General features: G+C 37.1%; 1 protein-coding gene across 1 annotated transcript in view; it reads left to right on the plus strand.

Moving 5' to 3' along the window:
• VPS13A (vacuolar protein sorting 13 homolog A) overlaps nt 1-14931 on the plus strand; it is a 208378-nt gene that overhangs the window by 179615 nt on the left and 13832 nt on the right. Inside the window, 6 exon segments of the mRNA XM_042452020.1 lie at nt 3691-3804; nt 6904-6979; nt 7083-7246; nt 7476-7521; nt 10388-10511; nt 11244-11358. Coding sequence (XP_042307954.1) covers nt 3691-3804; nt 6904-6979; nt 7083-7246; nt 7476-7521; nt 10388-10511; nt 11244-11358 — 639 coding nt within the window.

The raw sequence follows: 14931 nt of genomic DNA on the forward strand, positions 1-14931 counted from the left end.
GCGCAGAGGTTCTCCAAATGGGTGGCCGGTACCATCCACCTCTGCTATGAACTGTTGAGCAAATCTCTCCCTGGCAGGGTTCGGTCCCATTCTACAAGGGCAATGTCAGCATCCTCGGCATTCCTGTCAGGGATTCCCTTGGAGGAAGTCTGCAAGGCTGCTGTCTGGTCCCAACCTCTGACTTTTATTAAGCATTATAGGTTGGACACCAGAGCCATCCGAGACGCAGCTTTCGGGAGGGCTGCGTTGGTTTCAGGATTGCATTGATTGTGTTACTGATTGTTTGTGTTTTTAGCATTATGCACATAATGCCACTGGTTTACATTCTGTTGAATGTTGATTTGCACAATTCAATGGGACTGGTCTTGCACGACCCCTGTTCCCTTCTCAGGTTTTGCAATGTGATTGCTATGTTTGGTCTGTGCATGAACAAAAAGACTGACTCCTTTTATGGTTCAAGGTGTTTATTATTGTTATAAATATACCTTTGGTTTACCATAGCTTTGGTCTCAGGACACTCCCTCTGCCGCATACCTAAGCTTGTCAGTCTAAACCCATTTGTATGATTCGCAGAGACCACGAAGAAGAAGGACAGGTTGCTTACCTGTAACAGTATTTCTTCGAGTGGTCATCTGGGAATACATACAAATCACACCCGTCCGTCCCCTCAGTGTCCTGCTCTCATTGGCTCTTCCATCGCCTGCTTGGCGGAAAAATTGCGGAACTGGGGAAAAGAGCGGGAAGGCAGGGGCCTTATAACGGGTGGGCGGAGTTACCACCCAAAAGTTTCTATATGTTGCAAAGTAAACTTTGCCCAGTGATTCCAGTAGGTTCCGAGCAGCACTGCGCAGGTGCAGTAAAACCCATTTGTATGTATTCGCAGATGACCACTCGAAGAAATACTGTTACAGGTAAGCAACCTGTCCTTCTCAACCTTTGGTCCTCTAGATGTTTTGGAATTCAGTTCTCAGAATCTGTCATCATTGACCATTATGGCAGAGGCTTTTGGGAGTTCTGGGAACCTCTGCCCTAAAATCTGGAGGAAATAATTTACTAATTCTCCATCTTTGTTGTCCCCCACTTTGAGCTTTCCTCCCAACTTAAAAAATCTACCTATTTTCTATTTCTTTTCACCCTCTCATCTTGATTACAATGACATTATCAGATAAACATCCAGGAACAAAACCTGCAGAAACGAGAAAACATGTAAGAATTTTACACCACATGTATAAGCCTTCTCCTTTTTGCAAAACTGAAAATGATCTCTGTGCATTATGAATCACATGGTAAATCCGAAAAGGTGACCAAAAAGGACAAGATCACCAATGTCTTGTAGAAGCCATACCAGATGGACCTTCAGCCAAGCATAGACCTCCTTCTTCCTTTCAAACAGCCAAATGGCAACAACTGCATTCAAAATTTTACTCCTTGTATTCCTTTTACTTATCAAGACGTCTGCTCAGTATGCAGCATGATTGTATTTAGATGAAGGCACTTCAAACTCAGACCACCAGGTGGTGGTAGAATGTAACATACACTCATCCCTCCATATTTGCTAGGGTTAGGGGCACAAGATATGGAAAAAACACAAATAACAAAAACACCATGTTTTTCCTGGGAGGACACCTCTTTAGGAATCTCTAGGTCCTCCAGTGCAACTCTGGCCAACATCCAGCAGACACTGACCATAGAACTGCACTGGAGGAACTACAAATGCCTAGTAGAGTATTTTCTCTAGGAATCTCTAGGTCTTTCAGTGCAACTTTTAGTTAAAGTTGACCATAGACTTGCACTGGAGGACCTAGATATTTCTAGAGAGAACATATTAATCAAATCAGTGAACAATCAAGTGCACAAACATCAAAGCCGCAAATATGGAGGGATGAATGTATAATCTTTCATGAGTCACCTGGAAAGGAATGTATCCAAAACCTGGCCCACATTATAGCTTAGACTTCTAATGAAAGAGCCACATTCCAGTCAAGGCCATCATATGGTTAGTTCATTTCTAGCCTGGATGCTGGTTCCACACCAAGAGAGAAAAACGAACTGGCACCTACGCTATAGGTTTCTTTTGTTGGAATGTAAAATGTCTCCTAACATCACTTCTACATGCAGTCGGTGGCTGTTTTCTCCATTATTTAACTTATCACACATTTCACACTTGATTTTTATATTCAGTAGCCCCAAAATACTGAGAACTTGAGGCTTCCCCCTCCTCCATTCATACGTAATTTGGGTGTCAAATTTTAAATTTGCTGCTGTAAGTCTGTCAGTGTTTTAGGCTGGGAAGTCACATGATCCTTGCCTTTTGAACTAATAGAAGTAAAGTCAAACCTGGAGATCCTCTGGACAACAAGAGATGTGAGAACCAGTGTTGTTTTATATTCAGAATAACATGCTGCACTGACCTCATTTCCCAGTACACAAGAGTGGGGAACCTTTGGGTCTCCTGAGATTTTCAGTTATAATTCCCACATTTCATTTCTGTGGGCCATATTTTATGAGGCTAATAGCAGTTGAAGGGCAAAATCTTCAGAGATCTATCTCTGTTGTAACAGGTTCCTGAAGACAATAGAGGTTTGTGTTGAAGAGAGAGAAATCTCATTCTTTAAAACAAGTGAACCTCAGAGAGGTTAATGCTAGATCAAACTACTTAGCTCAGATTTTCACAGTTTTGAGAGAATGTGGATGAAGTTTTTAAAAAAACCCTCAACTAGATTAATCTTTCTGGGACAACAAGATGTGTTACCAGTGATCACCTTTATGGATAAGGCGGCACAGTTACTTCAAAACAAAAGCAAAAAAGAAATCCAAGTTTTGCTGTTACTTAAAGCAGCAACAGGCTAGCTATCCTTAGTAGCTTGGCAGGATTTCCTTTGAATCTGGGACATCATACCCCATTGTAGTGACACCACATGAAGATGTAACATTGTTTCCAGTGTCATTCTTGTGGAGGGGGAGATTACTGTCTCCATTGACTCAGTGACAATTTACTCTCCATATGAAGACAGAATAAAGCTTCCCCCCCCCCCTGTTAAGGAGAAAAACTGTCAGCCACATCCTTTATACAATGTGAAATGATCACAATTTCTAAGAATCTTACTATCACCAGGTGCCAGTATTAAATGCACACAGACACCAGTTTATAGGAGAACAGAAAGGAAGAGATTTCAGCATGGCTTTTATCTAGCTTGCTTTGTTTCAGTAAAAAGTAATTTGTCCATTTTTTGCAGTACAGAAATAAAAAATGTAAGGGTGTTGATACTCTTTTTTCATAACTAGCAAAAATGTTAACTATATTTCTTCTCAGCTCTACTTGAGAGCATACCTAAAATACATTTCATGACACATCTTTTACATTCCCCTGATGCAGGTTTTGTATGGGCATCATACCAGCATCAGTATTAATTGAAAAAGTACAATATGTGAACAAGTAGTTCTTTTTAAATGGTTCAATGTATATTCACTATTTTATATTGCCCAAAAATATTTCCAAATCATAGTTTCAGGCAGTTGATATCTATGAATTCTTATGCCATGTTTTGCATTGTTCTTGTGATCTCTCATGTTATTTTCAAATGCATTTAAAACCTTAGCTGTGTGGACAGATTTATAGAGATTGCATGTTACTTTTTAAAAATACACGTATCACATCATATGTTTGTTTTAAAATTATTTTCATTTTAGGCTATAAAGCAAATGTATGTTCTTATTCTTGGACTGGATGTTTTGGGCAATCCATTTGGATTCATACGAGATTTGTCAGAAGGGGTTGAGGCATTCTTCTATGAACCTTACCAGGTGAGTGTGCAATCTAGTTTTTAGTCAGTCCACTGTAAGAGTTATTGTAGCTGCATGTGAATAATTACTAGAGAATGCATGGTTCTTCCTTGTCATCTCTGTATGTCACACAATTCCTTTTTAGGTCTTATGCCTGCATTGATCCATCCGTTGAATATTCAAGAGCTAAATAGCATTTGGTGGAAACTCTGCCCCTTTGGGCACCAACATAGCACCAAGAGCTACTCTCCTTCAGTTCCTTTTTGTCTCTCATGCTGTTTACCTTATATCACTCCAATGTTGAATAGCCCTTTGTTTTTTACCCTCCCTTCTCTGTGTTCTTTCCTTCTTATTTCAATAGACTCTGCTCCCTCGCCCACCCTGGCTTTCCTGACTCTGTCAGTGCTCACTACTCTCCGTTTTGTATGGCTTCAAAGGCTCTATTCAAGAGCTGTGTCTTTTGTGGGGGAACAATTGCAGAGGTCTTCAATACAAAAACGGATGAGGCCATGGATGTCCTCTTTACAGCCAAAAAAGAAAAAAGAGTTTGGGGCAACCCATGCACCCTTTATGCCAGACCAGGCCTTATTGGAATAAGTCTAATCCATCATCCTATGCCAGATCTCAGTCCCCTCTCAGACAGTCATGCCAGTCATCACAATCAGCAGGACCTCCCCGCTTCTCCTGGCACTCCCAACACCAGCCATCCGCCAGTCAAAAAATTGCACTCTGGTGCCAAACAGCTCTTTGGATTTTATCCCACAGAGGCACATGGAGGCAAATCCTGTGCAGAAACGGGATTTTAAAATTCGCTAAACACCCACAAATGTGGGTTGTTTTTCAGATGCATTGGTGGAAAGAGAAATAACATGAAAATAATCCAAATGGAAAGCCAACAAAAAACGACCCTTTCTACTTTTGGAATTTCCCAAAAATAAAAAGGAGCGGGTTTTGTCAGTTTTCCATTCAGCTTATTTTTGCATTATTTCTCTTTCACGCAAACATTGTCTGAAAAACAACCCTAATTTGCAGGTTTTTTTCTACTTTCTATTCGGGTTAACCCTGAACACCATGTGGAAAACAACCTACAAAAGTGGGTTTTCACTTTAAATCTAGCTTCTGCATGGATTTCTCCTGTGTGATAAACTCCTTTGACTTATTCCTCCCCCTGCCTTTTCTGCCTGTGTCTTTGCACCGGTGTCTTAGAATCTATTATCCTCTGGGCCTTTTCAGTCACCTTGCCATGATGCAGCAAATCTGCTGGGACTCCTTGGCATTTACCACCATCCATCTATGCTACATGATTGAGTTTGCTCACCTACCTACCATCACTACATTTCTCCTTCACAGATCCTCCTGTCATAGATTGCAATGCTGCTTAAAAAAGCTTCCCTACCATGCAAGCTGAGGCAGGTTCTTCTCCCATTATTTCACCATACTAAAGGGGGACAATTTGCTGAAGCCTATCATGGATATCAAAGGGGTAAACCGTTGCATCCAACCGAAGAGATTTTGAGTGATCATGCTGTCTCCTATTCTTCCCCTTACAGGTTGCTTACTTGTAGCTAGTTCTTCAAGTGGTCATCTGTGCCATCACACAAATGCTCCCTCCTCCCCTCTCTTTCTGCAGGTCAGGTCTACTCACAATGGACGTCGAAACAGAGAACTAGTAGTTCTTGGCACTATTTATGTTGGCATCTGAAAGGGCAGGTTCCTACCAAAAGGTACTCTGCTCTGGAACATTCCATGGATGGAACATGGAAGATCCAATAGTGTGAGGGCACAGATGACCACTTGAAGATCTACAGTTACAAGTAAGCAACCTGTCCCTCTCTCCACATGATATTCTGCCCAAAGTGCAGAAAGCTATTTATTTATTCATAGCTACTGAGTTTTCCTTAATCACTTACTGAGGGGAAGAATTGGTGGAGAGTGTTTATATTGGAATTTCAGTGAGTTTCTCCTTCCTCACGTAAATGTAACTAGGTTTCAGATCCAGTTGACAGAAATTTTAACATATTGCATCAGTTCTTTGCAAGTAACCTAGTTCAACATGGCTGAAGAGTTTAGCCACCTGCTGAAAGATACTCTGTTTTGATGTATTTTCAGGACAGACCTCTCATCTGATACGTATTTTATGGGAAGTGGCAATTTACTCTAGCTCTTGGAGGGAATAGCCCATTCTGGACATTAACAGACTAGAATTCTTACCTGTCTTTTCCATTTTCATTTCTGGTTTCTCCCATGGCTTATTTGCTCCATTATCCTGTTCTGTTACAATTCTTTGGTTTTCCAAACTAAGAAAAGAAATTTACTAGAAAGGAAGTTTACAGGTAAATTAAGATTTCCCTTTCATCTAATCATTGAAAACTTAGAAAGGAAAAGTTAAGTAGTGTATATACTTGTGTATAAGTCAACCTCATGTATAAGTTGAGAGAAGGTTTTAGAATCAAACTAATGGATTTTGATAAAACCCGTAGATAAATCGAGGGTAAAACTTAGGGGGCTATGACAAAGGATGGAAAGAGGAAACACCACTTCTGTCCTTTCTTTTCTTTCTCTGGACCTCTCCCAACCACCTAACGCTACTTCTCAGGTGCTGGAGAAGAGGTTTTAACATTGGATTGAGTAGGGAAGGAAGTGGAGCTAAATGGGGTGTTTCTTTGATGACAAGAGAAGGCTTTTAAATCGGACTGAGAAGGGAAAGAAATAGAGCTAAAAGGAGTGTTTATTTGATGGGGAGAGAAGGCTTTCAGGGCGGTCTGGGAACATCTTTACGTACACACACAAAAACTCCTGTTTCAGGCACAAAGAGTGAGGCATCAGGAGGTGCTTGTTTCAGGACTTTTCTAATCAGCATTGACCCATATATAAGTCAGTCCAGGATTTTAGGGTCAATTTGGGGGCATCAGTTTCTCGACTTAGTCAAGTATAAATTGTAGGTATGTAGTATGGTTCCCCCCCCCCCTTCCTACTTGTCATCTATGCTTGGCGTGCTCTTCTCTCTTTCCATTAGAAAGCAGATTGTTTTTCTGAAAGAAATGAATTGACAATTTATGCTGCTATCAGTGAGACTTTCCCCCCATATTTTGCTGTTCTCCTTTCTTCTCTTCTCTCCAGGGAGCTATCCAAGGTCCAGAAGAGTTTGTTGAGGGTATGGCACTAGGACTTAAAGCCTTAGTTGGTGGTGCTGTTGGTAAGCAGGGATTTTAATTAAGCATTGATAAATGTTGTAAAGTAATTTTGCCTTTAATATGTAAATATCTGACTATTTCCCATAAAACCTTTTATGATAATAGGTGGATTAGCTGGTGCTGCATCAAGAATAACTGGTGCTATGGCTAAAGGAGTGGCAGCCATAACTATGGATGAAGATTATCAACAGAAGCGACGAGAGGCCATGAATAAGCAACCTAGTGGTCTTAAAGAGGGTATCACTCGTGGAGGAAAAGGCTTAGTATCTGTAAGAAATGCAATGCATAAGATTTGAATTTTTTTGAATTGCATTCAGAATACTCAGTCTGGGCAGATAACAGCTACTGCAGTTTCTATTTGTGTTTTTGTTTACTTTCATTTATAAATGTAAATTTAAAGTAACGTTATAAATTCTGATGAGGATTTCAAGTGGCATAATATATAGACATACGAAAGTCTTAATCTTAATTATCTTTAAATGCTTTTCTTTCTTATAGGGTTTTGTCAGTGGAATAACAGGAATAGTAACAAAGCCAATAAGAGGTGTGTTTCATCTACACTGAACTTTTACTATGTTATTTAACCATAAAACTGCTATTTGCTAAGAGATGCAAACGTGGCATATGCCATATATACTTGACTATAAGTTGAGAAATTTATGCCCAAAAAACCTGAGTGAACTTATACACAGGGACAGCCAGGCTGAGGAGGAGGGGAAAGGGCATGCATCCACCCCTCAAGCCTCCTCTGCAGTCCGGCTGTCTCCTATGGAGACAGACTAGCTGAGGAGAAGGAAGGGTTGGCATTTGCCCTTCAAGCCTCTCTTTCCCGGTCCAGCTGCCTCCTGAAGGGATAGCCAGGCTGAGGAGGAAGGGTGAGCACTTGCCACTCAATCCCCCTCCCCCAAAATTGATTACCCAATGCTTCTGGAGGTTTATCTTTTAAATATGATTAGTTTGCTAAATAAAGATATTGAAAATAAATACTGGAAACTGTTGTTGTACATGATAATGGCAGCTAGATTATCATACACAAAAAGATGGAAAGAAGCAGATAGCCCAGCAAAGGATGATTGGTTAATTAAATTATACGAGATGGCAGAGATGGATATTGTGACTAACTGGTTAAAGGACAAACCTAGTAAGCCATCTAAAATTTATTGGAGGGTAATCCTCCCTGTGTAGGAAAGAAGCAATTATATATTTTGAAGACTAGAAGTGATAAAGATAAAATATTGAAAAGATAAGGATAATTGTAATGAGCCTTAGTGGTATGTAATGGCATTATAGGAACAGATTAAATGCAGTCTGAAGAAAGGGTTTGCAGCTGATATGATTGTGACTAAATAAGAGAATATATAGGATTATAAAGAAAATTGAAAAAATAATAGTATACAGATAAATTTAGTCATATAAAGTTCTAAAGAAAGTTTACATTATAAAGAATGGAAAGATTAAGTGATGATGTAAGGGTAACGCATGAGAAAAGTTTTAAGAAAGGAGAGAATAAGTAAGAAAAAGCTTAGAGTTTAAATAATCTTGTTAATTGAGACTAGGAAGAGAGTTTGATGTGCAAGGAAAGTTTGACATTGTCTTTTGTATTATTTTGTTTTTATTTCTTATGGTTGTTATAGTCATCGTGTTTGTTTATATGTAATCATTTGAAGGGTATTTTATTTTTGAATGTCTGGGGTGTTTATTATAAAGTTGTGTATATTCTAAACATTAAAAATAAGTTTTAAGATAGAAGTTAGAAACAAAGAAGAGGGCTAACCCATTTACCTACTCAAAGAAGAAGAGAAAGAAGAGAAAGAAAGACTATGTAAGTTAGAGAAAGGAGGAGTAAATACAGAAGGTCCTAGGAAACAGAAGGGATAGATTGTGAAAATAGAAATTAGTAGTAAGAAGGAGGGATTAACAGAAGAGGGAAGAAGAGAGGTTGCATAGAGGCGAACAGAGAGGTTACAGAATGATGGGGAAATGAGAATGAATGAAATAGGGTAGGTAATGAAGGCAAAAGAAGGAAACATTACCTTAAATTGTTTGAGAGTACACCCAATATGTGTGAAATGTAGTAATTATGACTAGTAATGTAATAGCACAAATACAGTAACTAAAGCTTGGATGAATACATGAGAGACATCTTATGATGGATTAAATGTCATAAATGATAGTGAATTTTGTGTTTCATGAAAATATAAGAATATTGGAATTGTGTAAATGAATGATGCAATGTAATAAACACCAGGTTTGGTTGTATGTTGTATGTTTTTTAATGCAATAAAAGTTATTTTTTAATATTAAAAATATTAAAAGAAAAACCTTCCTCCGCAGTCTGACTGTCTTCTGTGGACAAAGCCAGGCTGAGGAAGAAGGGAAAGAGCGGGCACTTGCCCCTCAAGCCTCTTTTCCAACCCGGCTGTCTTCCTAGGTTTTACAGGTCATGTCAGAATCAATAATTTTGGCTTTCAAATCTGACCTTGACTTGTAGATAAGGTCGACTTATACTCAAGTACAGTGCTCCCTCATCTTACATGGGGGATCCATTCTGGATACACATGCACCCCGTGTAAGGCAAATTCTGCAAATGATCAAGCCCCTCATTCACCATATTAGGGCTTGCCGTCCACATGACCATGTATGGTGAGCCCTCATACGGCATGGGCACGCTGTATATATGGTGCATTTTGTAAGGAGGAGAGACTACAGTTTAGAAGAAAAGCTCACACTCATAAAATATTTATCATAATCCCTGTTGCTACTATGTAAAATTTCATCTGTAAAATAGTATCCATAAGACTGGAGACCAGTGTGGGAATCGTGGGTCCCACAAGATGGTGGATTGCAATTCCCTTTATCCCTAGCCAACATAGTTGTCCATAAGAAATGCTGGAAGTTGCAAAGCTAGCAACATCTGGATGGTCGCATGATGTCCACTCTTGTTCTGGAGTAGAAGCCAAAAATACTGTCTTCAAATAATTTGTTTCAGACACTCTTGGGGAAAGTGTGAGTTTCTTTCATTAGATGTGTGTCACCACCCAAAGTCTCTTTACAGTTTGAAAAACTTTATAACATAACTTTCAATTCAGTTAACTATAATATATTTTGAGAATTATCTGGCTGTCTGACAACATTTGATGTGATGTGATTTGTTTGATATTTGATGTTTTTAATCTGTTTTTCCTTTCTATATGGTAATTTTATCTATTCCTCTTTTAATTGTTATTATCTTAGAATGTATGCCTTGGGCAGGCTTTTATTTACTCCTAATTTTACCGACTTTGTACAGCGATGTGTATAATTACAGCGCTATAGAAATAAAGTTTAATAATAATAATAATAAGAAGAAGAATTATATTTATTATTTTGAATTGAATGCTGTTTTTAAATTTACTACTTTTTCTCCCCAGGAGCACAGAAAGAAGGAGCAGCAGGCTTCTTCAAAGGAATTGGAAAAGGTTTAGTAGGAGCAGTGGCAAGACCCACTGGAGGAATAATAGATATGGCAAGCAGCACTTTTCAAGGAATTAAAAGGCAAGAATGCATTGATTGCCAATCATCCCATAGTAAAACACTAAATTCTGTTTCTCTATCTTTAATCACATAAGTGGACGTTTTTATTGCTGATGCCAAATCTGTTCTCTTTGTAATACTATAAAGCACCACTCATATAATCTTGGTTGGAATAAGTAAAATTACTATGAGAAGTTGCAAAGCCTGTTGTGTTCTATTCTCTGCCAATTTGTTTTTTACATTTGCTCATTGACTTTCGTTTAAAATTGCAGAATAAAATTGTAAGTGCTGATAACACAGATAATTCAAATGAAATAGAATCAACTTATTTGTTTATTTTTTTAATCAACATTTGCATACTATATCATGATGATTACACTATAGCATACATTAAATTTCATTGTATAAAGCAACATAAAATACTTTATCTGCACATAAAATACTCATTAACATGCTAGATGGATAGACTCAATTAAGGAGGCTGCAGGTCCAAATTTATAGGACCTAAGCAGAGCAGCGGAGGGGCTTGGAGATATCTCATTTACAGGGTCACCATGACTCTGGATCAGCTCAAGGATAGTTAACAACAACAGCAACAACAACAACAGACATTTGACAACAGAAAATAATTCTAAAGATTTATGACTTACTTTTCATATTTAATTCTATTTTAGAAAGCTCAGATTCAATCAAAACTTTTAAATATTCATCCTGTTCCTGTACAATATGAAAATCTTTAACTTTTATTTTCAGAGCTACACATGCTTCTAACGATGTCGTGAGTCTGCGTCCTCCCCGCTTCTTTAGTGATGATGGAGTTATTCGACCATACCGATTAAGAGACGGTGCAGGAAGTCAAATGTTACAGGTGAAGAAAGTAAATCATGAAGATGTGATATGAAATTTTACGCAGTCTACCATATATATAGTACAGAAACACACAGGAAAATTATCAGTCGGTTACTTAACAGATGTTTATTTTATTTTTATTTTTATTTTTTAGATTTAAGAATTCCTTCACTTTTAGCATTCAGGAGTATTTTAATATTTAGTAAATGGGAACCACTTTTTAATGTTGCATTACTCAGATTTCCTTCATAATCTTCCTATTAGTTCTCCAGCTAAAAAGGTTAGGGGTGTGTGTAATTATTTATTGATTTTAAGTTTCAAAAAATTCAATAGAGATTCATTATATTAAATTCTTATCACATTTGCTGCTGTTACTAGGGAATGATTTATTTCTCTAGTACAACCTTTTCTTGCAACTCTGCATATGTCCCTGTGCCTGTGGATTCCTTTCTTCTGTTTCCTTTCATACATTGATATTTAACTGACCAGGCTCATTTCATTTTGAAAAATTCTTTAAAAGTTTTCTTTAATCCTCTTTTGGAGTTTTTTAAAGTAGAGTGCTCTGTTTTGAAATGATACTAGGAGATAGCTTTTGAATGCTTAAGGTGAGATATTTAAATTTTGTTTTTAATTGTTTCTTAAAAGCAAAAAAAAATTAGAAATGGACACACACAAAAAACTTTTTTTAGTGTGGTTAAAAAGCAACAACAAAACTTCTACTAAAACGTTGTATAAAGCCTTAGCTAAACAATGAACCCAGGTGCTTTAGTAAGAAGAGAAAGAGAATGATAAGTGACCTTGAAGAGAAGTGCCTTCCTGTCAAATCATTTTTTTTAAAAAAGAATCCTCAGGGGTTTTTTAAATTTCAAATGCTCTTTGTATTTTAGGCATTTTCATTTATTTTAAGTGCATTTATCCTATATGCTGCAAAATGCATGCTCTTTGAATATTAGATAGTGGCTACTATTGCTTGTTCTACTGATGACTAGAATCTATCTGAACCTACTGTAAGAAAGAAAAATTCCAGGAGAGTTTATTCTGTTTCTACCTGAGGATGCATTACATTAACCACCATTTTGTGATTTATATTAACTTGTTTTACCTGTTGAGTATCTCATTAGTACAGTATATACTCATGAGTATGAGGCAGGAAAGAAATCTTCTATAACATCAGAATGTATTGTTGCCATTTTCCCAGTTTGTTCGATAAGTTGGAAGTGACATTTTAACAGTATACTTTACACCTGGAGAAAGTGCTACTGGGGCATGATCCAACAGTGGGTGTCCTTTGGGAAAACTGCATTCCATTGAAATCAGGAGAGGCAATCTCTGGAGCTCCTTGTGCACCCCTAAATATTTCTCTTTAGAGCTGGTATCATCTCCATAGATGGTTTTTGGAAGGTGTTGAAGTCTGGAAGTGGGGAGGGAAGGGCAAAGAAATAAATATGCAAGCTTCCCTCCTGCAGAACATTGAATTTGGAGTCATACTTGGTTCCCTTCCCTTCATGACAAATGGTCAGTCCTGGGAGATGGTCCTATTCTGTAGGCTTGAGCATTCAAGAGATATACAATCATCTGTTAATCTCATGCTGGAGAATCTGCAACCAGAGTGGATTTGTCACATGCTGAGATGGACTCCACCATCTTTTTCTCTCGAAAAGAGATGCATTTTAGAGGCAGTAAGATTCACAACTCATACATTTGAAACACATTCCTATTCTTAAGCTTACTGCAAGATCACAGAAAACCTGATTAAAGTACAAAGCATTTAGTCAAAAGAGTATCAGAAAAAGAGGTATGAGTCACAGGTGTATTCTCAAATCCAATGAACTTTATTTTTTTTAAAGAAAGCTATATTTTCAATATATATGCATCATTTTCCAGGGGGGAAATCATATTTTTACAGTCTCAATTTGAGGTCATAAGAAATTGTCATGCACTTAAATAGACACGCTTGTTGGTTATTTATGAATTTTTGTTTTGGCATGGTACTGTGTTATTGGTACCATAATTCAGAATTCCTGGTTAATGCAGAAACTGAAGTTCAGAGTTGCGCTGTTCCAAGTGACTTAGCTGTACGCTGGAAAGAAATAAACATCATTCTAGACAGATCAGAACACAGCTATATGAATCAGATTCTCTCTCTCTCTCTCTCTCTCTCTTTATAGGTTTTCTATTTTATACACTAGACCTAAGTCTAAAAACTAAAAATAGAAATAGCTTTTATTCAGTATAGCCATGGTCCACTTCTGCCTGTTCTTTGTATGTTTTATAATATGAATGCATTTGTCTTTTTAATCAGTTTCGTGATTTTTCATATATTTATAAAACAAATAAGCTTGGATTTTATTTTGCTATATGATGTAATACAGCATTAACATTGGAAGAATCATAACTTCTATCTACTCATAGTTACATCTCATCTTTCATTTTCATTTTTTACATTTTTAAAAACTGACTGACTAAACTTTCTAGCTTCATCTAACACTTCTGCTTCTTTCTTCTTTTACCATGCTTTCAGAAAAGACAGGCCTACAGAAAATGGACTATGTGTCATTTTAGTGATAGTGATGATGATGACAGTTAGGATAATACATGCTTTCTATGTTGAATGTTGCTGCTTCTTTGAGTATGATGACCACAGAAAAGCACAAATTCCAGTAACTGTTTTAACTTTTTGTCTTAAATGTAGGTTTGTGATTTTTAAAATATGCACTAATTAAGTATGAGCATAAATGTGAAAAAATGTGTTGTTTAAACAGAATATGTTTAAGCTTTATTAAGAAGTTTTAAATAGACCATGCATGTGTGACAGTGGCCTTTTCAGTTACAACTCCATATAATTGTTCTTACATAGCATATTTTCTATTTGAATTACTATTTTAATTTTGTGCATTAAATTTAAACAGTTTGTGCTTTTTTAAACAAAATGCTTTTTAGAAGTGAATAAGTGTTCGTTGTTGTCCTGTAGACTGTTTTTATTGTTGTTTTAGATTCTTTTTAGGTATTGAAAATATTGTCTGAAAATTTTGTATTAACAATAAATGAATCTGTATAAGAAAAGATTGATCTGTTCTGTTCGAACTCCCACATCATTCATTAATCTTCTATTTCTGACTCCTAAATTTGTCATATAAAAGCTTGCTCTTTCAAAACTGTTTATTTGTAAAGACACATTTATATTATACATCTTTTCTTTCTCAGAAACATACTTTTTGAGATGGTTTTCTTTTACATTTTTATTCAAATATATTGTGATATGTAAAGCAAAATATAAACCTTATTATTCTAACCCCATGTTTCAACAGAAACCCTAATGTTGATATGACATGGGTGTGTGTGTGAGGATTGTGGCTTTTCCAGTTTATGCATGCTGATGCAAACTTGGTAAGCACACCTGTGAAGGAGGTGCTTGGCAGACTTGGATTCAAGGCAGCCAATAATGGTTCAGAGACACTGTGAAGGGGGTAGCAAGGGATCAGAAAGTTTACAAAGCAGGAGGGTGTGTCTGAGAGAATATTACTACTTTATTGGTCGAAAAAAGCTTAGTGGAAGGCTATATGACAATGTTTAGGCCAGTGTGATTAGATAT

The sequence above is a fragment of the Sceloporus undulatus genome, chromosome 2 (genome assembly GCF_019175285.1).
Source record: "Sceloporus undulatus isolate JIND9_A2432 ecotype Alabama chromosome 2, SceUnd_v1.1, whole genome shotgun sequence".
Lineage (NCBI taxonomy): Eukaryota > Metazoa > Chordata > Lepidosauria > Squamata > Phrynosomatidae > Sceloporus > Sceloporus undulatus.